Raw genomic sequence first — 27,778 nt, 5'->3', positions numbered from 1 at the left:
CAAACTTGGCAGCATTGCATATTGTTGTTAAAGAGAACGGACTCACAGCAGCTGTGGGTGTTTCCAAGCCAAAATGATTGGTTAGAGAGGAAGGAATCCCACAGTGTACGATGGTCACCTCAACTAGAATGGGATGGCTGTCTGAGTGCTTTAAACCTCTCTCAAATATGTTAACATGTGGTTCTTTGAGAGACTGACATGCTGAGGAGCCCAGGTTTTGTTAACAGATATTTATAGTAGGTCTAGATGCCGAACCTGGGTGTTCTGTTAAGGATAGTATACCATTTGGAGATCCTTAGTTTCTACATGGTTTACAGTTAAAGGGTTGGTGGGTATGGTTTTTGGAGAGAAATATGGAGCTAGCCACGGAATTTTGACAATTTTTAGTTATTTCAAATTTTATGAGTCATTGGAGATTTTTCTCCAAGGTATATTTTCTTTTTAAATTTGCTGTATTTTTAAAAAAATTCTTTTGAATGTTAGCATGAAAATCTAGATTTTACTGCATGTGTATGAAAAGCATGATTTCTGTGCTAATTATTTCAGAACTTCTGGTTGGCATTACACGTATATTCCATAAGAAACCTATGTGTCTTTATCCACTTCATCTCAACGCTAAGCTGATGTGCAGAAATAATTGAAAAGGAAATTAATTTTCTTATAATCTCTTGAGAACACACAATAAAGAGAATATATCCATAATGCCCAGTGAAATGTCTTAAAATCCTCTTTCCCCATCTTTTCATTATCTATTGCTGTGTAGCAAACCACCCTCAAATCAGTGACTGAAAATATCAATCACTGGCTATTATCTAGTGCAATTCTGTGGGTTGATGAGATCAATTGGGTGATTTCAGTTCTTGTGCAGTTGGCTGGGGCTCAGTCTTTTGGAGGCTCATTTGGGCTGGAACACCCAAGATGGCTCATTCCCATGGTTGGCAGTTGGCAGCCAGGAGCACAACTGAGATTGTCCATCAGAATGTCTCAGTTTTCCTTACTATGGCTACTCAACGAGGCTTGGGCTTCTCACAGCATGGGAGCTCAGTTCTAAGAGGGAGTCCTCCAAGTACATGAAAAAGGCACCTTCAGATCTCTTTAGGCCCACTTTCAGAAGTTACATAACATCACTTCCCTCATGTTCTATTGGCCAAAGCAAATATGCAAGCTATCTCAGAGTTAAAGGAGTTGAGGGGTACTCTCTGCTATGGTCTGAATGTGTCCCTCCAAAATTCATGTGGGAATCTGAGACCCAATGTGACAATATTAAGAGGTAGGCTCTTCTGGAAAATGATCGTTATGAAGGTGGCACTTTGTGGGGTTAGTTCTCTTATAAAAGAGGTTGAAGGAAAAGCCATGTTCCCTTTTTTCCACCTTCCCTCATGTAAGGACACAGCATTTGTCCCTTCCTTCCCATGAAGGAAGACACTGTCTATAAGGAATGGGCCTTTGCCAAACATTCAATCTGCCAGCATCTTGATCTTGGACTTTCCAGCTTCTAGAACTGTGAGAAATAAATTTCTGTTGTGTATAAATACTCAGTCTAAAGTACTTTGTTATAGCAGCAGGAATGGACTTACACTCTCCCTCTTGGTAGATGAGTAGCAATGTTTATGGCCATCTTTAATCCACTACGGCATGTCTTTCTCAATAGTTCATACACATGGCAGCTGCTCCCAAATCTCCCTCCTCTCTCACTCCCAACTCTGCCCAGACCCCATCCCCAAATTCTGTCTCTCAAGTTGTTTTTCTCATATTCCCCTGCTTCCTTTCCAATTCATCATTTCATGTCTCTAGCATATCTCTGCTCTTTCTAGTGTAAATCCACTCAGCTAGCCTTTTTTAGTGTTTCTTTCTTACTTGTTACCTTGAGCTTCATAGTAAACTGGGACTTCCTTAGGATTTTAAATAGCATAATGCTCCTCAATGGGAGTAAGCAGGAGTGGAAAGTGGACATGATTATTCATTTTAGTCCTGTCAATCTATGTTTGTGTGATGCACAGCACAATGGGAATTTATTTTATTCAATTGCATTAGATATCAGTGGAGTCTTAGAATGTGACACAAGGGTTGGGTTAGCAGAGAATGTGGCCGATTCAGGACTGAGTACTGGAGATTGCCTGAGGCACATCACGTATCAGGATTGATGGAAATGGTGCTTATTGGGCATCATGCTATTTTTTTTAATCCTGTTACTTTTATATTTTTATTTTATTTTTTAAAAATTTAAGTTCAGGGGTACATGTGCAGGATGTGCAGGTTTGTTACATAGGTAAATGTGTGCCATGGTGGTTTGCTGCACAGATCATTCCATCCCCTAGGTATTAAGCCCAGCACCCATTAGCTATTCTCCTTGATGCCTTCCCTCCTCTCACCCCTGCACCTTCTGACAGGCCCCAGTGTGTGTTGTTCCCTTCCACGTGTCCATTTGTTCTCATTATTTAGCTCCCACTTATAAGTGAGAACATGCAATATTTGGTTTTCTATTCCTGCATTAATTTGCTAAGGATAATGGCCTCCAGCTCCATCAATGTTCCTGCAAAGGACATGATGTCATTCCTTTTTATGGCTGCATAGTATTCCATGGCGTATATGTACCACGTTTTCTTTATCTAGTCTATCACTGACTGACATTTAGGTTGATTCCATGTCTTTGCTATTGTGAATAGCGCTGCAGTGAACATAACATGTGCACTAGTCTTTATATGAATGATTTATATTCCTTTGGGTATATATCCAGTAATGGGATTGTTGGGTCACATGGTATTTCTCTCTCTAGGTCTTTGAGGAATTGCCACACTGTCTTCCACAATGGTTGAACTAATTTACACTCCCACCAACAGTGTAAAAGCATTCATTTTTTCTCCACAACCTCGCCAGCATCTGTTGTTTTTGACTTTTAATGATAGCCATTCTGATTGGTGTGAGATGGTATGTCATTGTGGTTTTCATTTGCATTTCTCTAATGATCAGTGATATTGAGCTTTTCTTCATATGTTTGTTGACCACATATGTGTCTTCTTTTGAGAAGTGTCCATCATGCTATTTTGAAGAGAAATGTTGTTGGCCCTAGGCTTAAAGAGTTTTATTGTGAACTTGAGACTTCTTAGAAATAGATCCCCTGCAGAAGTTGGTTTCTGAAGAAAACAACATTAAGCAAAAATACATTTCAGCAGTTCTGGCCCAATATTGTCTTTAGAACAAGAGTACATGTTGAAGCCCACAAACCATATATTTAAATATTTTAAAATTATAACTCAAACTAGTAATCTGTTAAATAAAATCTGTTCTGTTCTCTTATCTTGACAAATATACCTTTATATTGACCTGGGAGGCTATGTGCAAATTTTTGACTCTCAAGCTTCTCACAGTTCTTTGATAAAATGTGGCAGCTTTGGGAAAACTGAGCCTGGACCCTGCCTGCTCCCCTTTTCTCCCCACCACTAGGCTCCTCTTGTACTGAGAGAGATCTCCCTTTATGTGTATGGACACTCCAGGTCATACTCCAGAGCTGTGTCCATAGTCCTTAAATACAGCAGCTCCTTAGCCACTCCTCTGGCCTGGGATGAGCAAATGACCAGTGCCATCCACTTTTAGGAGGCACACCTGGTGAAACGTTCCATTCCAGCCTTGGAAGCGGGTTCAAGGATGTCTGGGCAGGAAAATCCAGGGTCCAGATTCCCAGTGCAGGGTCTACAAAAGGAGGCACAGCTTCCACATGACAAGTTTGGCTCCATAAGCTTCTTGCTTTCTGGTGTGGCGTGTGGCAGGAAGGGGGCTAGAGTGAGCACAGGGTGCAGAACAGGGGACCTCTTGTCCAGGTCATGGGCAGTACTGCCTTGAGCTGTGGGTGTGCAGAAATTCAACTCAATTTTTTCTTTTCTGCACAGGTTCAGCAGCCAGAGTCCTATCCTGTACTTCTCTTCACGTTGCAGACATCCACAAAAGAGTGAGACTGTTTTCGGTTGGATTGAAGAGCAACTGTGTGGAAGGCACCAAGGTTTGTGTGTAAATGTGGTGAGTGGGGCCAAGGAGGACTTGTGGACTTCTGCCAGGAGGAATTAGGAGGCTGAGCAAGACAGACCGCCTGGTCAGTGTGGAGGCATTGAACTGTGCTATGTGAGAATGATAACATTTGGCTCTTGTCTAATGAGCCCACCTGGCCACACTGGGGAATTGAAGAATCTAGTGACTAGAGGGTACCCACATATAGGTTATCCATAAAAATTCCCAAATGTTGAAGAAGGTTAAAAAGTGTGTTAAACAGTCCTTTCTGCCCAGAGATCAAAGGCAGCCGAAAGATCTATATTGGATATCCTGATCTATTCTTCAGTCTCAATGGATTCAGCTCCCTTGGAAATGCTTTTTTGTGCATGAGCAATCACTTGTATCTGAGACTTTCTGAGTCATTGATTAGTGCGGGTTTGCATCATCAGATACAGCTTGAAACCAATCTTTAGAATGTTTCCCAGTCATCTTTTTGTGATTTTATGATGGCAAGAATTTACATTCCTTCCCCGTCCCATGACTAGTATGTGTGTTCTAGGAAAAGTTGGCATTGGTTCTATCTGGATGTATTGATGCTGCTGTTTTGGGGAAATATCCAGTGCCAGAAAATGCCTGGAACACCCTGATCCAGTGGGAGGGTGTTAAACCCTAATGGGTCTATGCCATTGTCAATGTTCAGCAGGCTAGATGCCTTTGGAGGGAGAAGGTCAGGGGTTTGGACCTTTGGGGTTAACCACCACTCAATAATTTCCTACAGTCAAAGACTCACTTCTGTCTACTGATGACACTCCCACTACCATTTTGCACTAAAGTACAAGTGCAGATTAAGTGAGTTATTCAGTTGGTTGCAACAGCATACCACTACAGGGGTAGCTGGTCTTCTAAACAGAGCTTGGGATATTACTTTACTTACATTTTTTTTTTTTTGAAACAGGGTCTCACTCTGTCACCTAGGCTGCAGTGCAGTGGTACAATCACAGTTCACTGCAGCCTTGACCTCTTGGGCTCAAGCAATCCTCCTGCCTTAGCCTCCTGAGTAGCTGGGACTACAGGTGCGAGCCACCAGCCTGGCTAATTTTTAATTTTTTTTTTTTTTTTGTAGAGACAGGATCTCACTATGTTTCCCAAGCTGGTCTTGAACTTCTGGCCTCAAGCAATTCTCTTGCCTTGGCCTCCCAAAATTCTGGAATTATAGGCATGAGTCACCAGAAATGGCCCACTTTATTTACTTCTGTGATGCCTATACATTGTGTTATCGATAAAACTTGAGATTCTGTAACTGAGACTGGTCTCTGTTTTTAATTAATTTCTTTTTTTGTAATTCCAAGGCTACCACTGAGGTTCAGATTCTGCATTTTGGGGCATCAGAACTAGTTTTTTTTTTTAATTTGAGGAAATATGCTATATGCTGGCATAGGGATGGCAATGCAGCCTATGCATATGTGTTCATTGGAGTGTGCACACTTGTGTACATATATGCATGTGTACCATGTGGTTGCCCCTGGAGTCAATAAGGGAAATTCAAGGTGGGGGTTGGGGAAGGAACTATCTTATTGACTTACAGAGTATTGGGAAATACAGAGTTTTTCAAAACAGAGGAGGATGGCTTGCACATAGCAGCTTCCTGGCCGTTCCCAGGGGAAATTAAAATCCAACAGAAGAATCAAAACATATTCCTTCTTTTAGTTCTCCATTTTTTCCCTTTATTTGGAGATGAAAGAGTAGAAAAGAGAATTATTTTCTATTTTGCAATTTACAGCTCCTAAATATTCAGAGTAGAGTGGACAGTCATATAATTGCTGTGATTGAGAATGACAATATTTTTCTGATTGAAAACATCTCTCAGTTGGCAAATATAGTGCTGGAAGTTGATACCACTGTGTCACTTCACTAGGCTTAAAGCAGAATTCAGAAGGCTCTGTTAAAATCAGAAATGTCTGAAAAAATTCACTCCTTATTACCTATTAGAAAGGATTACATTTTTTTACATTAAGTGAAATGAAACATAGCACAAGTAAATTTTGTAAAGATTCAAAGGAGAGGATCTATGATGGGGAGAAGCTTGGTCTAGATGGAGTATTTTTCAAGGAGGGCTTTGAATTACCAGGGGCTAGGTTGTATGCATTTGAGCCCTGGAGAGAAAGAGGTGGATGTACTTTCAAGAAAATTGAGGAAAAATTGAACAGAATTTTGAATTGATAATTTTGTCCAGAGTAAACCTTGGATTTTTTTTTTTTTTTTTTGAGAAGGAGTCTCGCTCTGTCACTCAGGCTGGAGTGCATTGGCACGATCTCGGCTCACTGCAACCTCTGCCTCCCGGGTTCAAGCGATTCTTCTGCCTCAGCCTCCTGAGTAGCTGGGACTACAGGAGCGTGCCACCACTCCCAGCTAATTTTTGTATTTTTAGTAGAGAAAGGGTTTCACCATATTGGTCAGTCTGGTCTCGAACTCCTGACCTCAGGTGATGCACCCACCTCAGCCTCCCAAAGTGCTGGGACTACAGGCATGAGCCACCATGCCCGGCTGGATATTTAACTTATTATATTTTATTGCTAGCTATTAATGCTTTCTATATGCTAAGCATTCAAAGTCATTTACAAATATTAACTGCTTAAAACCTTCAATTACAAGGTGGGTACTATTAAAATCATCCTTATCATGCCAGTGAGAAAACTGAGGAAGGAGGAAGTGATTTTCCCAGGTGCTATAAGTAGCCATGATTTACATCTAGGCATTCTGCCTCTAAGTCAGCAGTCAACACTACACACATACTTCTGTGATGCATGTGAAAATACACGGCTGTCACAAATGTCAGGATTCAGAGAGGAGCATCATTGCACTTATCCCTTTCTCTTGACTTTTTTTCCAGAAAGCCTTATGCTGATAACCAAGATGTATATTTTGGTTGTTTTAAATTTGTCTGTATGCATTCTTACCATTATCTAATCACCATCTTCACTTGTTAGGATGATATTCTTCTCTAGTGCAAAATTCATTCATTCATTCCTTTGTGGAACATGATATGCTGCTCTCTTTGATTTAGTTTCTAATATATGGATGTGAAAGAGCTCGTGGACTATTTTGCAATGCTTCTGTTTACAAAAGATGCCTATTTGTAGGCAAGATAAGACAGAAACTATAATTTAGTAAAGATTTATTGAGCACTTACTATGTTTTAGGTATTATGGTAAGTACTTTATAAGTATTTTTGTGTTTAATCCTTACCACTAACCTATGAAGTAGCTACTATTGTCGCCTTCATTTTATAAAAAGTAAACTGAGAAATAACAAAGTGAAAACAAAAGAACAAAACCCAGAAGAAATAAAACAAAATACCTAGAAATGAACTGAGCCAACATTTAAACCAATACTCTGCTCCAGAGAACAGCATCAGATTGTCTGTACTAGAATTCTGGGTTCCATTACTATAGATTAAATGAGTTAGCACATAAAAATTACATAGATAAATACCACCTGGTAAAAAGCAAGTACTTAATAAAGGTTAACTATTAGTTTGTTACCTGAGTATATTGTATGATGCTGAGGTTTGGGGTATAAATGATCCCATCACTGAGGTACTGAGAATAGTACTCAACAGATTTTCAATTTTTTCTTCCCTCCCTCCTACATCATGTAATTCCTGGTGTCTATTGTTACCATCTTTATGTCCATGAGTGCCCAAAGTTCGGCTCCCACTTACAAGTGAGAACATGTGGTATTTGGTTTTTCGTTCCTGCATTAATTTGCTTAGGATAATGGCCTCTAGCTGCATCTGTGTTGCTGCAAAGGACATTGTTTTTCTTTTTTATGGGTGCATAGTATTCCATGGTGTATATGTACCACATTTTCTTCATCCAAGCCACCGTTGGTGGGCACCTAAGTTGATTCCATGTCTTTGTTATTGTGAATTGTGCTGTGATGAACATATGAATGCATGTGTCTTTTTGGTAGAATGATGTTTTCCATCGGATATATACCCAGTAATAGGATTTTTGGCTTGAATGGTGGTTCTGTTTTAAGTTATTTGAAAAATCTCCAAACAGCTTTCCACAGTGGCTGAACTAACTTACATTCCCACAAACAGTATATAAGCATTCCCTTTTCTCCACAGCCTCGCCAACATCTGTTGTTTTTTGACTTTTTTTTTTTTTTTTTTAGATGGAGTTTCACTCTTGTTGCCCAGGCTGGAGTGCAATGATGCGATTTCGGCTCACCGCAACCTCCACCTCCCGGGTTCAAGCAGTTCTTCTGCCTCAGCCTCCCAAGTAGCTGGTATTACAGGTATGCACCACCACACCTGGCTAATTTTGTATTTTTAGTAGAGTCAGGGTTTCTCCGTGTTGGTCAGGCTGGTCTCGAACTCCTGACCTCAGGTGATCTGCCCGCCTCGGCCTACCAAAGTGCTGGGATTACAGGCCTGAGCCACTGCACCTGGCCCTTGACTTTTTAATAATAGCCATTCTGACTGGTGTGAGATGGTATCTCATTGTGGTTTTGATTTGCATTTCTCTGATGATTAGTGATGATGGGAACTTTTGTCTTATTTTGTTTTTATTTAGTTTATTAAACTTTTAAAATTAAAGCCTAAAATGTATACAGAAAATGTACATTTCCTAAAGTGTAGAATTCACTGAGTTTTTGCAAACTGATTACTGTCATGTAATCGGCATTCAGATGAAGAACAGAACATGTCCAGTACCTAGAGACCACTTTTATTCCTTCTGGGCACTATCCCAAAACCTCAGGAGTAACCACCATCCTGACTCCCAATAGCATTGATTTGCCTTCACTTTTTTTGTGGGGGGGGGGGAGGTTGGGGCACAGAGTTTCACTCTTTTTGCCCAGGCTGGAGTGCAATGGCACAATCTTGGCTCACTGCAATCTCCGCCTACTGGGTTCAAGTGATTCTCCTGCCTCAGCCTCCCAAGTAGCTGGGATTACAGGCATGCACCACCATGCCTGACTAATTTTGTATTTTTAGTAGAGACAGGGTTTCTCCATGTTGGTCAGGCTAGTCTTGAACTCCTGACCTCAGGTGATCCACCCGCCTTGGCCTCCCAAACTGCTGGGATTACAGGTGTGAGCCACTGCATCCAGCCTCTTGTTTTATCTTTTATAGAAATGGAAGCAGGGAGTTTTATTCTTTTGTGTCAGGCCTCTTTCACTCCAATGTCTCAAAGTCTGTGAGAGTCATCCTTATTGTCTCAATGTCTGTGAGATTCATCCTTATTATTGCATGTACTTAAGCTTGTTCATTCTTATTATATTACATTGTGTGAATATACCACAATCTACTTATACCGTTGCACTGTTGACGGGCATTTGAGTAGTTTCCAGTTTGGAGCACTTATGAGTAGTGCTATGTTATAGTACATGCCTTTGGTAAACATGTATTAGCTATTTTTACTGACCATTATGTACGTTAGAGAAAATTCAGCATGATGGTTTAGTCAGAAGGAAATAAAGACCAAGAAGATCCTGTTATTAGTGTATTAAAAATTAATGTCGATTGAGAAAATATTGCAAAACAAAAGAAAACATGATTTTGAAATTTGTGGCACACCAAGGTGTCAATAAGTCAATAAGAATGTCTTACATATTAGAAAATGAGAGCATAAGTTTCAAATATCTCATCATGAAAAATGATACGTAGGTGAAGTGATGGATATGGTAATTAGCTTGAATTAATTATTCCACATGCTATACACATATCAAAACATTACATTATACCCCATAAATGTATACAACTATGATTTGTCAATTAAAGAAAGTTATTATTAGACTAAAAAACCAATCAGAACTCAGTAGCGCTATCCATCAGTTCCCTGGTTCATCTCATGTGTGTGAATCTGTACCTTCAAAAAATAAGGTACACTTTCTAACTCACAAATAAAAAGAAGGACCAATGGATATTGGACTGGAAGAGGAGTATGCTACAGTTTCCAGGAGGTCAAGAATTGTGATGGCAGCTCTGAAGGTGAGGGTAATGGATGGCCCATAGCCAACTCAAGGTGGCCATTCATGAGATGTGCTGATTTTTCATGGTCATGTCTAAACTGGGATGAAGAGTCTGCTAAAACTCATCAACCCACTTCGTCATATAATAAAAAGTTGAGCGAAGAACTTGAATAATATTGAACAAAACAATTGGTTAGGAGTATGTGACTAGGGTTCCAAATAATTATAGTTGGACAAAGTCAGCATGTATCTCACCTGAAAACAGTAACAGGACAGTAACAGGAAGTAAAGTGCAATGTGCATCTGGTCACGCTGAAGTCTGGGGTGGGAAACTAAATGTAGGGTGTTAATAGATTCTTCTAATTGAAGGTTGTACTTGGAAGAGAAAGAGGAGCTGGAGAGAGAATAGTTGAAGCTTCAGTATTTCAAAAATGTAGGATTTGATTTAAGAGTCATCAGTTTCTGACAAGAGACGAATTTGAAGTGATGAATATTGAGGAAAATATTGTAGCTCAGACTTGTGGATTAAATTAACTTTACATTCATTTTAAGAGGGTGGCAAACACTCAATGATAATCATCAAGCTAAACAGTGTGCTATCCATGAATGATTCGCAAAAGTAAATAGTGTAGAGGAGGTGCTTCATCTTCCACAGAGGAATAACAGAGAAATGGAGATAATTTTGTCAAAATCAGAGCACTGAAGATGAGCATTTCATCTTTGAAAAGACAGAAAAGGTAATGGCAGTAAATGTCAGGGAAATTCAGTGTTGGAAGATGTCTGTCCAACCTGTATGTTTTATAGATGAGTAAAATAGAAAACTGGTGAAAGATGAGTCAGGCTCCTGAGTCAGGCTCTCTGGGTTTAAATCCTGGTGCTCAGACTGACTCTCTTTGCCCTGTTTTTCTTTTGCAAATTGAGGTAATAATTGTATCTAAATCAGAATTGTTTTGAAGGTTAAATGAAATAATGTAGATAGTGCTGAACAAGTGCCTGATATGTAATACGCGTTAGTTATTGATTTTGAGTGACTGCCCTAAAGTTTTACAGCTAGTTAACAATAGAGTTGCAACTAGATCTCAAGTTTACCAGGCCCTCAAACTTCCAATTTAGTGTCTTCCAAACGTATCACATTGTGTCTTACAGGGATTTTAGAAACCCCTTTTCTTTGCTCTGAATTCGGAACCAGTTTTGGTGTAGACATGCGAGTCAGGGAGATGGGACCAAAATATCATATTGTTTTTCACTCATAAAAGCTGGATTAAAGGTTATGACTTAGATCGAGGACAGCTAGATAAACTTTCCATTGGTATAGATTGGGGCAAGGATTCCCCTGGGAATCTCAATTCACCTGCCCACTCTCTTGCCACAATCTATACCAAAGGAAAGTTTATCTGCAGCTAAGAATGCTGTCTTGCTTTAGGGGGTAAAGGGAGGAAGGGGTATAAGAGAGGAGAAGAAAGGGCAGAAAGATCCTAGATCCCTCTTGTGTAGAAGTTGTGAGCTATGTTAGCTCTACTCAGTTGATAAATATGCACTAATGGCTGTCATCCACCAACTAGGTGATGTAGTCTACCATATCAGATCCCAAATCCTTCTTGTGTAGAAGATGTGAAATATTAGCTTTACTCAGTCAATAAATATGCACTAGTAGCTATCACCCACCAACTGGGTGATGTAGTAGTCTACTTTACGAGGTAGATTACTTAGTAGACCTCTTTGGGGGATGACCAAAAGTTGGGCAGAAAAAGGAGAGAAAGGATCCTCTCTGCAGAGGGAATAGTGTATGAATAGGCTGTACTTGAATATCAAAACCATGAAGTGAGTGCAGACTCCTGGAGGAGGATGCCAGCAGATCAGGACTAGGGAATCAGCTTTCCTTCTCCAACTTGTCTCAATGCTGACACAGCAATTCCAGATTTTAAAATTAACACAAAGAACTTGCTGATGATATAGAAATAAAGAGAGCATAATTTATTCATTCATTTAATAAATGTGGAACAATTTTTTTTCCTTTTTCAACCCTATTAACCGAAGAACAAGTTTGTTTTTAAATATCAGCTAGATTGCATCACTATTTTTAAGGCCCTCTAGTGATTTGCAATTGCAGTAGAATACAATCCAAACTCCTTACTATGACATTCAAGACTTTATCTGATCAGTTCCAACTCTTTGTTCCTTACTTGCTAAGATCCATCCACATAGCCTCTTTCTGTTCCTTGGTCATGCCAAGCTTGTTCCAACTGCTATAGGGTCTATAGACTCAGGGTCCAGGTCTTAATGTTGGTTTTTTATGTCATTCAGTTGCAGCTCAAATATTGCCGTGTATAGAGGCTTTGTCTCACCACCCTATCTCTAGTACCCTTCCCATCACACTAATACATGGCCTGTCTTATATGTTGTATTGATTGCAATTTACATCTGAAACAGTCTTGCTCATTTATTTGTTTCTTGCTCATTGTCAGGTCTTATTCTGCTACAATTAAAAGCTTCGAGAGAGCAGGGATCTTGCTCTGTCATTCACTGATGATCTTTGGAGGCCCAAAGAGTGCTGGTATATAGTGGGCTCTTGAAAAATATTGTTAAAAGAATGATTAAATAAGTAAACAAATGGATGAATGAATATAGCTTATAAGGCTCTGGGGACTTCCAGACCAATAGAGATTATTTCAAGAACTCACAGTCTAGTTAATTAACTTTAGTGAAATGTATTAAGTGCTATAGTAAAGGCACATGTAAAGTGTGTTGCAAGAATAGAGATGGAGAACTGGAAGGAAGGCTCCAGTGTAATCACTTTTTATATGAGAAAGTAATTCTATGAGAAAAAGTGATTACACAGTAGGTCTTCTTGGGGTATGATGGAGAGTTGGCTAGAAAAGGAAGAGGTGGAAGGACATTCTAGGTAGAGGTAACAGTATATGAATAGCTTATTCTTGGACATCGAAACAATGAAGAGAGAGCAGACTCCAGGTACTCAGAAATGTCATTCTGGTCTTTCATGAAGCAAATTTAAAAATTAACAGAAAAAAACATAGTATGATTCCATGTCAGGGATCCTAGCTCATAGATGACATGATTCAAGAGGAATTAGAAGAATCCTCCTTAATAATAACTACAAATTACCAACAAGAAAGTAGGAGGATCTAAGAGGCTGTTGGATATATTTAGATTTTAGATAGATAAATAAACAGAATATACACAGAGGAGACCATGCTTTTGGAGAAGCAGAATAAGGGAGATGGACCTTAAGGATTATGTGAGACCAGAAGAAATGGTGGCTTAGAAAAATGTAATAGCTAAAAATGACTTTCAGACCCTCAGTTGGAAAAAGCAATATAATCCCTCATGGAAGAGGCAACCCCTTTACTTAACAGAAGTTAGCATAATATAGTAGTTGAGAGAAAGAAGGCAAACCTTATTCTCTATCATTTTATTTCTAGCTTTTCCATTCAGTGAAATAAATTTCAGATTGGAAAGGTTACAGGCAGCAGCAAGTGCAGGGAATGAAGATCTAGGTAGATGAATTTCATTTTATATGAATTTATGTGTCCAGACTAAAAATACATTAGAATTAATAAAATAATGGAATGATTTGCTAGTGGAGAGACTTGTTCGTGTGTTTGATGTATGAAAAATGAGAGAAGAGAGTATCAGAAGAAGTAAGGGCAAGTGTAGAAGAAAAAGGTTGTTGCTCCATTTAGGTAGGCTATTGTTAAGCTAATTTTGGTTTAAGCACACACAGAAATTACCTATACTCTCCAATAAATACGCTTTTGAATTATAATAACTGTGTCTAAATCCAGACATTTCTGGCTTAGCTTAGTTGTGAAGATTTGGGTTTAGTTATTTTTCAGTATCTATCTATCTATCTATCTATCTATCTATCTATCTATCTATCTATCTATCTACCTACCTACCTACCTATCATCTATCTATCTATCTATCTATCTAATTTTTTTCCCTAAAACTTTTCTAGATCTCAGACATTGCTCCCAAAAGTGCCCTTTGGCTGACCAGTGCAATGGAGAAAATCTCTCAGAACCGTAATACTTTGGTTTGGGACACTGATCCCTTAATGAATATTTAGGAATTATTGTGAAATAATATTGCATTTTAAGAGAATTGTCAACTATATGAGAAAGCTATCATTCAGCTCACGAAGACATGCTCTTCCACTCTTAATTATTTAGCAGGAAATCTATGTTCTGAATGTATCTGGCACATATGTGTATTCATGACACATAACTGGATTTTTTGAGGTCTTTCAAGGGTAAAAGGGAGAAATGATTAAAGCATCCCTGGGGAAATGTGGCAAACTCTTTGAGTCACAAAATTACCCCCAAATAGAGCATGTTCAAAGGGACTTTTTGTCTGCATAGTGAATAAGTAATTTTTTTTTAATGCGAACTACATACACTTTTGCAACTTAGGATTTAGCAACTCATCTAAACCACTGAACGTTAGGAAGTATTCCTGCCCAGTTTCTTAGAACTTTCACTGTTCCCTTTTCTTCTGAAGGCTGTTGTTGTGAACATATGTGTCAAAAATGATTTATGTGCTTCAAGATAAGTCTTGGTCCATGTTGTTAGTCAAAATCTTACTGTGCTGATTCAGGACTGTATCGAAAACAAATTTATGAATTTACATAGTCAAGCTGTGAAACACTGACATTAAAGTTTTAGATTGTTTCAATTAGATTGTCTCGCTGAGTTCCACACCTCTTTTTCTTCAAGTGGTTTTAACCTTTATTTGTACATTGCATTAAGTCAATACATTTAAAGGTGTTTATTCTTGGTATTTACTAAATTTAAAATTACAAACAGAGGCCAGGCGCAGTGGCTCATGTCTGTAATCCCAGTACTTTGGGAGGCTGAGGCCGGCGGATCACGAGACCAGGAGATTGAGACCATCCTGTCTAACACGGTGAAACCCTGTCTCTACTAAAAACACAAAAAATTAGCCGGGCGTGGTGGCAGGCAGCTGTAGTCCCAGCTACTTGGGAGGCTGAGGCAGGAGAATGGCATGAAAAAAAAATTACAAACAGAAAGGGTTTTTTTTTTTTGCTCTAATGAGAGTAGATAGTAATAACAAGTTTAGCAGTACTAATTATATTTCAGATGATTGATGTAATTTTTTGTCTCAAAGAAGAATTTTAAAATTTAGCGGCCTTTTAGGTTGCAAATTCTGAAGTGCACATTCCCCAGACATAATAGCAGACATTCAAGAGATAATGAAAACTGAGTTTTTCTGTTAAGTCCAAGAGCCTCCAAATAAGAGTCTACACATCTTGGAAGAATTTGTGAACATTCTTTAACCTTTTCCTTACAATGCTCCAGTGAGAAGACTTTACAATATAGTAAAGCAATCTTAGAAATAATATGAAGAATTTCCTTAGAGATGTTCAAGGAAATAAAGATTATCTGAGGGAAAATATGAAATGTAATGAGAAGGAAACTGTATTGAAGTTGGTTAAAATCAATATAAGATTTATGGTATGAAAAAGATATTTATGCACCTCTAAAGTGATTCTCTAAGACCATCTCTTGCTGTAGGGCAGATTGGGGTTGTTACTCAAAAGGAATAGATTGCTTTCAATATAGAAGGAGGGCAAAATAATTACCTACATTCACTTCCTCCCTCCCTCCTGTCTCCTTTCTTCCCTACTCTCTCTCTGCTTTGAACACTTACTATGTGCTCCCACTGTGTTTAAGTTATATTGGTCATACTGTGATAGGAAGAGAGACTCCCTGCTCTTAATAGAGTTTGCAGTTTAGTGGGAAACTGTCATATACAGACATTAAAATGAGGGCATTGAGGGGATGTCCCTGAATTCTGTACCATTGTAGATTCTCCAAGTGCATGTGGTTGATATTTTCTCTTGTTTATCTTATTTTCTTCTTCTTTATTTTTGGCTATTTCATCATATCGATTTTTTAAAAAATAAAGCTATTCTAGTTATTTGTAATTTTTTGTCTTTTTGATAATAGCCATCCTAGTTGGGGTGAGATGATAACTCATTATGGTTTTGATTTGCATTTCTCTGATGTTTAGAGCATTTTTTCATGTATTTTTTTGACCATTTGTATGCATGTCTTCTTCTGAGTAATGTCTTTTCAGATCATTTGCCCATTAAATTTTTTTTTTGTCATGGTTAAGATGTTTGAGTTTCTTGTGTATCCTGAATACGAATTCCTTGCCATTGAATGGTTTGCAAATATTTTCTCCCATTCTTTGGGTTGTCTTTTAACTCTGCTGCTTGTTTCCTTTGCTGTGCAGAAGCTTTTTAGTTTGATATAATCCCATTTGTTTATTTTTGCTTTTGTTGCATGTGCTTTGGAGGTCTTATTCATAAAATATTTTCCCTGTGTTTTCTTCTAACAGTTTTATAGTTCTAGATTGCACATTTATGTCTTTGATCCATTTTGAGTTGATTTTTGTATAGGGTGAGATATTGGGGTCTAGTTAAATCCTTCTGTATATGAATATCCATTTTCCCCAGAACCATGTATTGAAGAGACTGCCCTTTCCCCACTGAGTGTTTTTGGCACCTTTGTAAAAAATCAGTTGGCTATAGATACATGGATGAATTTCTGGGTTCTCTATCCTGTTCTGTTGGTCTAGGTGTCTGTTTTTATTCCAATACCATTCTATTTTGGTTACTACAGCTTTGTAGCATATTTTGAAGTCAGTTAGTGTGATGCCTCCAGCTTTGTTCTTTTTGCTCAGGATTGCTTTGGCTATTAGGAATCTTTTGTGGTTCCATACAGATTTTAAGATTTTTTTCCTATTTCTGTGAAGACTGTCATTAATATTTTAATAAGGATTGCATTGTATATGTAGATTGCTTAGTGTGGTCATCTTAACACTATTAATTCTTCTGATCTATGAGCATGGGATGTCTTTCTATTTGTATACTGTTCACTTACTTTCATCAGTGTTTTGTTTTCCTTGTAGAGTTCTTTCACATCCTTGGTTAAATTTATTCCTAGGTATTTTTTTGTGTGTAGCTATTGTAAATGAGATTGCCTTCTTGGTTGCTTTTTCAGCTAATTTGTTGTTTGTGCATAGAAATGCTACTGATTTTTCTATGTGAATTTTGCATCTTGCAACTTTACTGAATTTATTAGTTCTAAGAGTTTTTAGGTAGAGCTTTTAGGTTTTTCTATGTATAAGATCATGTCATCTGAAAACAGACTATTTGATTTCCCCCTTTTCAATTTAGTGTGCTTTAGTTCCTTCTCTTGTTTAATTGTTCTGGCAAGGACTTCTAGTACAATGTTAGATAGGAATGGTGACACTGGGCATCCTTGTCTTATTCTAGTTCTTAGGAAAAACGTTTTCAGCCCTTTCCCATGTAGTATGATGTTAGCTGTAGGTTTGTAATCTATTGCCTTTATTGTGTTGAAGTACTCTCCTTCCATCCCTAATTTATTAGGAGTTTTTATAAAGAAGGGATGTTGAATTTTATCAAATGCTTTTTCTGCATCTATCGGGATGATCATATGGTTTTTATCCTTCATTCTGTTAATGTGGTGTATCATGTTTATTGATGTATCATGTTTATTGATTTGCATATGTTCAACCATCCTTGCATTCCTGGGATAAATCCCAGTGATAATGACGTATTATTTTCTTGGTGTATTGTTGGATTTGGTTTGCTAGTATTTTGTTGAGGTATTTTTTGTGTCTGTGTTGATCAGGAATATTGGCCTATAGTTTTGTTTTTATGTTGTGTCCTTCTCTGGTTTTGGTATCAGGGTTATGCTGCTTCATTAAATGAGTTACGAAGAGTTTCTTCCACTTCAAATTTTTTGAAACAATTTGAGAAGAATTGATATTAATTCTTTAAAATTTTGGTAGAATTTAGCAGTGAAGTCATCTGGTCTTGGATATTTCTTTACTGGAAGACTTTTTATTATGGATTCAATCTCATTGCTTGTTGTTGGTCTGTTCAGGTTTTCCATTTATTCTTGCTTTAATGTTGGTATGTTGTATGTGTTGAGGAATTTATTCATTTTATCTCGATTTTTAAATTTACAGGTGTATAGTTGTTCATAATAGTTTTAATAATCCATTGTATTTCTGTGGTATCTGTTGTGACATCTTTTCTGTTTCTGATTTTTTTTTAATTTAGATATTCTTTCTTTTTTCTTAGGTCTAGCTAATGGTTTGTCACTTTTGTCTATGTTTTCACAAAGCCAACTTTTTGTTTTGTTGATCTTTTGTATTTTTATCTCAATTTTATTTCTGCTTTGATCTTTATTTTTTTTTCCTTCGACTAATTGTGGGTTTCGTTTATTCTTGCTTTTGTAGTTCTTCGAGATGTAACATTAAGTTGTTTATTTGAAATCTTTCTAGTTTTTTTAGTGTAGACATTTATCACTATTACTGCCTCTTTTTTTTCTTTTTCTTTTTTTTTTCTGTTGCCCAGGCTGGATTGTAGTGGCATGATCTTGGCTCACTGCAACCTCTGCCTCTTGGGTTCAAGCAATTCTCATACCAGACTCCCAAGTAGCTGAGATTACAGGCACATGCCACCATGTCCAGCTAATTTTCATATAGTAGAAACGAGGTTTCACATATTGGCCAAGCCACCATGTAAGATGTGACTTTGCTCCTCATTCACCTTCTGCCATGATTGTGAGGCCTCCCCAGCCATGTGGAACTGTGAGTCAACTAAACCTCTTTCCTTTATAAATTACCCAGTCTCTGGTATTTTTTTTTCTTCTTTAGACAGAGTCTTGCTCTGTCACCTAGGCTGGGCTAATATTTATATTTTTTTTTGGTAGAGATGGGGTTTCACCATGTTGGCCAGGCTGGTCTTGAACTCCCAACCTCATGTGATCCACCAGCTTCGGCTCCCCAAAGTGCTGGGGTTACAGGCATGAGCCACCGTGCTCAGCCTAAACTTGCCTCTTAAGGCAAGTTTTGCTATCTCCCATAGGTGTTGGTATGTTTGGGTTCTATTTGCATTTGTTTCAAGGAATTTTAGAATTTCATCCTTAATTTCCTCATTCACCCATTATTCATGCAGGAGCCTGTTGTTTAATTGCCATGTATTTGTATAGTTTTGAATGGTCCTCATTATTGATTTCTAGTTTTATTCTGTTGTGGTTAGATAAGATAGTTGATATGATTTCAATAAAAAAATTGAGACTTGTTTCATATCCTAACATGTGGTCAATCCTGGAGATTGTTCCTTGCACTGATAAGAAGAATATGTGTTCTGCAGCTATTGGGTAAAATGATCTGTAAATGACTATTAGGTCCATTTGCTCTATGGTGCATTTTAAATCCAATATTTCTTTTTTTGATTATCTGTCTAGATGATCTGTCCAATGCTGACAGTGGAGTATTGAAGTCCTTAACTATTAATATTATTGTATTGGGATCTATCTGTCTGTTTCAATCTAATAATATTTGCTTTATATGTCTGAGTGCTCCAGTGCTGGGTGCATATATATTTACATTTGCTATATTTTCTTGCTGAATTGGTCCTTTTATTATCATATATTGCTGCTGTTTGCCTCTTTTTCACAGTTTTGGACTTGAACTGTTTTGTCTGATATATGTATAGCTACTCCTGCTCACTTTTGGTTTTTATTTGTGTGGAATATCTTTTTCCATCCCTTCACTCTCAATCTATGTGTGTCTTTACAGCTGAGATGAATTTCTTATAGGCAGCATGTAGTTGGGTATTTTTAAAAGAAATCTGTTCAGCTCATCTATATCTTTTAAATGGGAAATTTAATTCATTTACATTCAAGGTTACTATTGATAGGTAAGAACTTATTTGTGTCATTTTACTGTTTCTTTTTCTGATTGTTTAATATATTCTTTCTTTCTTCCTCTATTATTGTTTATTTTTGTGGTTGGGTGGTATTTTGGTAGTGATAAGTTTTGATTCCTTTCTCTTTCTCTTTTGTGTATTGGCCTTCCTGGTGAGTTTTATAGTTTTGCATGTTTCATAATGGTGGTTATTGTCTTTTTACTTCCAGATGTAAGACTCCTTTGAGCATTTATTGTAAGGCCAGTCTAGTGGTAAAAAATTCCCTTAATTTTTACTCATCTGGGAATGATTCGATTCCTCCTTCATTTTTGAAAGATAGCTTTGCTGGGTATATAATTTTTAGCTGTCTGTTTTTTCTTTCAGTACTTGGACTGTAGCATCCCACTCTCTCCCAGCCTGTAATTTCTGCTGAGAAATCTATTGTTAGCCTAATGCATATTCTCTTATATGTGACTTGGTGCTTTTTTTCTTGCTGTTTTTAGAATTCTTTCTTTGTGTTTGTCTTTTGACAATTTGACTATAATGTGCCTTGGAGGGGCCCTGTTTGATCTGAATCTGTTTGAGGTTCTTCGAGCTTCCTTGATCTAGATGTCCTTCTCTCTCCCACAACTTAGGAAGTCTTCAGCTGTTATACTAATTTAGTAAATAAGTTTTTACACCTTCTTCATACTTTTCTCTTTCTGTAACACCCATAATGTGAATATTTGTTTACTTACTGATGTCTCATAAATCCTGTACATTTTCTTTTTTCCTTTTTAACTTTTTTTCTTTTTTTTGGCTGCCTGTGTTGTTTCAAAAGACTGTCCCCAAGTTCAGAAATTCTTTCCTTTGCTTGGTTTAGTCTGTTGTTGAAACTCTTGATTGTATTTAGGCATTTTATTTATTGATTCTTCAGCTCTAGGATTTCTATTTTTTTAAATATCTATCCCATTGTTGAATTTCTCATTCAAAGTATGTTTTCCTGATTTTGTTGAATTGTCTGTATTCTTTTATATTTCAATGAGTTTCCTTAAGATCACTATGTTGAATTCCCTTTCTGACATTTTGTTTATTTTCTTATGATTGGGGTCTGTTACTGAAAAATTATTGTGTTCATTTGGAGGTGTCATTTTTTTCTTTTTAATGTTTGATATGTTTCTATGTTGATTTCTGTGCATCTGGTGGAATAGTCAGTCACCTCTTCCAATTTTACAGGGTTTTCATAGGGAAAAATGTATTTGTATACATGAGTCTTGGCGTGTCAGTTCAGTGGGGGTGAATTGACTTTAGTTTAAGGTGGGTACAGTAGTGTAGTCTCCATTAAGTTTTTTCGGTTGTAAACTAGGCTAGTGATGTTTGCAAGTGTCCCAGTAGCCTAGGCTAAGAGAATTTATGGTAGTGGTGGTGCAGCTTTGCTGGGGGTGGGTTTACTGAACTGTTTCTCAGGCCAGAGAAGCATTAATGCACACAGTGGTTGGCCAACTTGGCATTGGCTCACTTGGGTTGGGGTCATGGGGCTGTTACTTTGGCCAGGAAGGGCATGGTTGTGTAATGGCTTGGCTGGCCTGGGGGCGTACCTGCCAGGGGTGGCCTATGGATTGGGGCCTGGATGCTTTACATAGCTGTTTGACTATCCTGGGTGGCCCCTGGCCATGTTTCTCAGGCCTGGGACACAGGTGCATGTCAGCTTGGCTAACGTGGGAGCATGTCTGCTAGAGGCAGATGGTAGGGCTACAGGCCTGGGAGGTATGTACAAGCCTGCTGTGTTAGCCTGGGGGCATGCTAGTCAAGGACAAGAATGCCCACTCTCACCACTTCTATTCAACATAGTACTGGAAGTCCTAGTCAGAGCAATTAGGAAGGAAAAAGAAATAAAAGGCATCCAAATAGGCGAGAATGCAGTGAAATTGTCTGTTTGCTGATGACATGATCTTATATATAGAAACAATAAAGACTCCACTAAAAAAACTGTTAGAACTGAAAAACAAATCCTGTAATGTTGCAGAATGAAAAATCAACATACAAAATTTAGTAGCATTTCCATACTCTAATAACAAATTATCTGAAAAAGAAATTAAGAAGGCAATTTCATTTACAATAGCATAAAAATACTTAGGAGTAAATTTAACCAACAAGGTAAAAGATCTCTACAAGGAAAACTATAAAACATTGAAATAAACTGAAGACAAAACAAACAAATGGAGAGCTATACTGTGTTCATGAATTGAAAGAATGAATATTGTTAAAATGCCCACACTACTTAAGGTGATCTACAGATTCAATGCAATCTCTATCAAACTTTAAATATCACTTTTTACAGAAATAGAAAAAGCAATCCTACATTTTTTTTATAGAGCCACAAAAGACCCCAAATAACCAAGGCAATTTTGAGCAAAAAGAAAAAAGCCAAAAGGCATGACATTACCTTATTGAAAAATGCATTGCAAAGCTATAGTAATCAAAACAGCATGGTAATGGCATAAAACAGACACACTGACCAATGGAACAGGATAGAGAGCCCCAAAATAAATCCAGGCATTTATGATCAATTGATGTTTGACAAAGGTGTCAAGAATACACTGGGGAGAGGACAGTGTCTTCGAGAAATGGTAAAGAGAAAACTGGATGTCTACATGCAGAAGAATAAAATTGAATTCTTATATCACCCCATATACTCAAAGTAGATTAAAGACTTAAACGTATGACTTAAAATTGTAAAACTTCCAGAAGAAAACATAAAGAAAAGCTGTATGACATTGGTCTGGGCAATCATTTCTTGGCTATGACTTCAAAAGCACAGGCAACGAAGGTAAAAATAGACAAATGGGATTGTGCTAAACTAAAAAGTTTCTTTCTGAACAGCAAAGGAAACAACAGAGAGGAAGAGACAACCTATAGATTGTAAGAAAGTATTTGCATATCATACATCTGATAGGCTAATAGCCACAATATATAAGAAACTTAACAGCATGAAAACAAAAAACCTGATTTAAAATGGGTAAAATACCTGCCTGAATAGGCATTTCATAAAAGAAGACATGAAAGTAGCCAAAAAAAAATGAAAAAAAAAAAAAGCTCAACATTTCTAATCAGGGAAATGCCATTTAAAACCACAGTGAGATATCACCTTACACCTATTGGAATGGCTAGTATCAAAAAGTTGAAAGATAACAAATGCTGGAGAGGATATGGAGAAAAAAGAACCTGTGTACACTGTTAGCGAGAATGCAGATTAGTACAGCCATTATGAAAAACAGTATGGACGCTCCTCAAAAAACTAAAAACAGAATTACCATATGATTCAGCAATTCCACTGCTGGATATATATCCAAAGGAATTAAAAACAATATGTCAAGGAAATATTTGCATCCCCATGTTAATTGCAGCATTATTCACAATAGCCAAGATATGAAAACAACCTAAGTGCCCATCAGTGGATAAATGGATAAATAAAATGTGGTATATATACACAAAGGATTATTATTCAGTCTTAAAAATGAAGGAAACTCCATCACTTGTGATGATGTGGTTGAACCTGGAGGACATTATGCTAATTGAATAAGCCAGGCACAGAAAGAAAAATACTGCATGATCTCACTTATAAGTGGAATCTAAAAAAGTTGAACTGGGAAATAGAGAGTAGAATAGTGGTTACAAAGCCTGGAGGGCTGGATGGATGGGGAAAGGGGAGATGTTAATCAAAGGGTGCAAAGTTTCAGTCAGACAGGATTAATAAGTTCTAGTGATCTATTGCATGGTCTGGGGACCACAGTTAATAATAATGCATTGTATATTTCAAAATTGCCTAAAAAGTCGATTTTACATGTTCTCATTACAAAGAAATAATAAATATATGAGGCGATGGCTATGCTAATTAGCCTGATTTAATCATTCCATAATGTATATATTTATTATAACATCCCATTTTACCCTATTAATGTATGTCATTATCTGTCAATTACAAATACAATTAAAACATTTTTTAGCTTTTTTTTTAGAACATGAAGTTAAATGTTGTCAGCAATGTTTCATAATTTTTATTTTAGAGATTTTGTTTAACTTTTCTTAGGTTTATTTCTATTCCTAAGCATTTTATTTATGGTGCCATTGTGAATTTTAAAAAATTTTATTTTCTAATTGTTGTTAATATAGGAGAAACATGATTGATTTTCATATATTATTCTTGTAGCTAGATGTTTTATTAAGTTTACTTAATAATTCTAATGGTTTGTAATAGTTTAAAAAATTTTCTGTGTATACAACCATGTCATCTGCAAATAATGACCATTTTACTTCTTTCATTCTAATCTTTATACACTTTCCCACCCATGCTTTATTGCATGTATTCGAATTTAAGTATTAAATGGAGGTGGTAATAAGTAGACATCTTTGTCATGTTTCCCTGCCATATCGTATCTCACTAGGAAAGCATTCAATATTTCACCGTTAATATAATAGTAATGTAGGTAATGTGTAGATGTGGTTTTATCAGATTATCAGATTAAGGGACTTTTATTTACCTGATTAGGAATTTTTCATTTAATTCCTTTTCTTTTTTTTTTTTTTTGCTGTCAGTTTTTATCATGACCAAGTGTCACTTTTTGTCAAATGCCTTTTCTGCGTCCTTTGATATATTCATTTCCCTCCCACCTTATTCTGTCAATATGTTAATTTATATTGATCAGTGTTCAAATGTTAAAACAATCTTGTGTTGCTGAGATAAATTCCACTTTCTCTTGCTGTATTATCTTTTTTATATATTATTTGACTCTACTTGCTATTCTTTTTTTTAGGATTTCTGTATCTACATTCATGAGGTATATTGATCTTTGCTTTTCTTGCATGTGTCATCATTATGTTAGCTTCATAAAATGAGTTGAGAAGTGTCCCTTCTTTTCCTAATCTCTGAGTGTGTGGGTTTGATGTCATTTCTTTCTTTAATGTTGATAAGAGTTCTCTTGGGTCTGGAGTTTTCTTTGTGGGATAGATTTTTGTCATTGTTGTTGTTGAGACAGGGTCTCACTCTGTTACCCAGGCTGGAGTGCAGTGGCATGATCATTGCAGCCTTGACCTCCCATGCTCAAGCATTCCTCCCACCTCAGCCTGCCAAGTAGCTGAGACTACATGCACATGCCACTACACAAGGCTAATTTTTAAAATTTTGTAGAGATGGGGTTTCCTTATCCTGCCCAGGCTTTTCTTGAACTCCTGGGCTCAAGTGATCCTCCTGCCTCCACCTCCCAAGGTTCCGGGATTACAGGCATGAGCCACTGTGACCAGCTAGCTTTGGGGAAAAGTTTTAAATGATGGATTAAATCTACTCAAAGTCAACATGATCAGTTTTTTTGAACACCTCTCTTTTATGGTCACACAGCATATATTTTCAGTTTCACAAATTAAAAAAAAAAATTTACTGCACTGGTTTAGTCCATTCTCACACTGCTATAAAGAAATGCCTGAGGCTGGGCATGGTGGCTGATGCCTATAGTCCCGGAACTTTGGGAGGCCAAGGCAGGCAGATAACCTGAGGTCAGGAGTTTGAGACCAGCCTGGCTAACATGGTGAAACCCCGTCTCTACTAAAAAAACAAAAATTAGCCAGGTGTGGTGACGTGCACCTATAATCCCAGCTGCTCAGGAGGCTGAGGCACGAGAATCACTTGAACCCAAGAGGCGGAGGTTACAGTGAGCTGAGATCATGCCACTGCACTCCAGCCTGGGTGACAGAGTGAGACTCCATCAAAAAAAAAAAAAGAAGAAATACCTGAGACTGGATAATTTATAAAAGAAAGATAAGATGTTTAATTTGCCCCTGATCCCACAGGCTGTATAGGCAGCATGATGCTGGCATCTGCTCGGTTTCTAGGGAGGCCTTGGGAAATGTATAATCATGGCAGAAGGTGAAGGGAGAGCTGGTACTTCACATGGCTACAGTAGGAGGAAGAGAGAGAGGTGGGAGGTGCTACAAACTTTTAAACAACCAGATTTCATGAGAACTCACTATGATGACAACAGCACCAAGTGGGTGTGGTGTTAAACCATGAGAAACCATCCCCATGATCCAATCACCTCCCACCAGGCCCCACTTCCAGCATTGGGGATTACATTTCAACATGAGATTTGGGTGGGGACACTGATCTAAATTGTATCATGTAGTATTTGAAACCTCACATGTATATTTGAACCCAGCTTCCATTATGCATCTGAATGAACTGAAAAGAGCAAAACTAACACTGCTGAGGAAGAGGAACATTTTCTAAGAATGTCTGAGCAGATTAGTTAATTAAGTCAGCTTTTAATGTATTCCTGTGATGTGTCAGCTACGGTGCTAGCCGGTGGTACTACTTCTCAAAACAGAGTGAAGTCCGTAGATACTTATGCAAAATAAATTTTGAAACAATGTCACGCACATACACTGGAGACACCTGTTAACCCAGCAGGGCTGAAAAGACTTTGCTGAGGAGTTAGTATTTGGGTTGGACCTTGAAGGATTAGTAAGAGTTCACCAGTCAGGGAAGGGAGGAAGGACTAGACAGATGGTGTGTTATATTATATGCAAAGGCATGGTCGTGGGAAAAGGTAAGATGTGTGAAAAAGAGGAATGAGCTTGGTGTTAAAGGAGATTAGAGTACTTGGGGGGACAGCCATGAGAGTTGTTGTTCTAAAGAAATATTGGGACTTTCAGGAAAGACGTTTGTTTGTGGTGTAATAAGTTGAATTCTATCCAGCAGGCAGTGTACAGTCACCAGTGGATTTTAACCAATGAACAGACATTATTAAATCTCTGTTTTATAAAGTTACTCTGGCCATTGTGGGGAAGATATATTTGAGTGGGGAGAGACCAGTGGAAGATCAAAATATATGGTGTACAACAAAACAATGAAAATTACTGTATATAAATATCAAGGGATAGTTCGTCTCACTGAAATTATATGAGAACTAAATATTCAGTACCCACTTTTTTTTATACTTGAATGCATAAACATTTTTGTATGTTTATCTAACTTGTATTTGAGTTGATTCAGTTTTACAATGGGCTTGGAAAGACCTCAATGTTGGGATTATATTTGTCAGAGCTCAGTCGGGGAAAACGGTCATGATGATCATCATGAGATAAGGGGTCGATTATAGGATCTCTAGTAATTGTGGGTGCATTAGTCCATTTTACACTGCTATAAAGATACTACCTGAGAATGGGTAATTTACAGAGGAGACTTAATTGACTCACAGTTCCACATGGCTCAGGAAACTTGCAATTATGGCAGAGGGTGAAGGGAAAGCAAGGGCCTTCTTCACAAGGCAGCAGAAGAGAGACAAAGAGCAAAGGGTGAAGAGCCCCTTATAAAACTATCAGATCTCATGAATGCTCACTCACTATCATGAGAACAGCATGGGGGGCACTGCCCCCATAATCCAATCACCTCATACCAGGTCCCTGCCTCAACACATGGGGATTACAGTTTGAGATCAGATTTGGTTGGGGACACAGAGCCAAACCATATCATTCTACTCTGGCCGTTCCCAAATCTCATGTCCTTTTCACATTTCAAAACGTAATCATGCCTTCCCAACAGTCTCCCAAAGTCTTATTTCAGTATTAACCCAAAAGTCCAGTCCAAAGTCTCATCTGAGACAAGGCAAGTCACTTCCACCTATAAGCCTTTAAAATCAAAAGCAAGTTAGTTACTTCCTAGATACAATGGGGTTGCAGGCATTGGGTAAATGTTTCCATTCCAAATGGGAGAAATTGGCCAAAACAAAGGGGCCATAGGCTCCATGTAAGTACAAAACCCAACAGGGCAGTCATTATATCTTAAAGCTCTGGAATGATCTCCTTTGACTACATGTCTCACATGTAGGTCACACTGATGTAAAAAGTGGGCTCCGACAGCATTGGGCAGCTCCGTCCCTGTGGGTCTGCAGGGTATAGCCATCATGGCTGCTTTCACAGGATGACATTGAGTGCCTGTGGCTTTTCCAGGTGCATGGTGCAAGCTGTCAGTAGATCTACACTTCTGGGGTCTGTAGGATGGTGGCCCTCTTTTCA

The 27,778-nt window shown here is 37.8% G+C and overlaps 1 protein-coding gene across 5 annotated transcripts in view; it reads left to right on the top strand.

Annotated features, from left to right (window-relative positions):
• The first annotated feature begins 2,636 nt into the window (after positions 1-2,636).
• Positions 2,637-27,778, top strand: part of LOC101128604 (uncharacterized) — a 114,135-nt gene continuing 88,993 nt past the window's right edge. For all 5 annotated transcript variants that reach the window (XR_008674819.2, XR_010132446.1, XM_055373950.2 and 2 more), the window contains exons 1-3: positions 2,637-2,928; positions 3,888-3,997; positions 8,164-8,286. Coding sequence is in view for 3 of the 5 variants with exons in the window: in XM_055373950.2 (XP_055229925.1) it covers positions 2,900-2,928; positions 3,888-3,997; positions 8,164-8,286 (262 nt within the window). In the remaining 2 variants the exon portion in view is untranslated. The remainder of the gene's footprint in view (positions 2,929-3,887; positions 3,998-8,163; positions 8,287-27,778) is intronic.

Source organism: Gorilla gorilla, chromosome 22 (assembly GCF_029281585.2).
Source record: "Gorilla gorilla gorilla isolate KB3781 chromosome 22, NHGRI_mGorGor1-v2.1_pri, whole genome shotgun sequence".
In the NCBI taxonomy this organism is placed as follows: Eukaryota; Metazoa; Chordata; class Mammalia; order Primates; family Hominidae; genus Gorilla; species Gorilla gorilla.
Note: the sequence above shows the minus strand (reverse complement) of the source record. Positions and strands in the feature narration are given on the sequence as shown.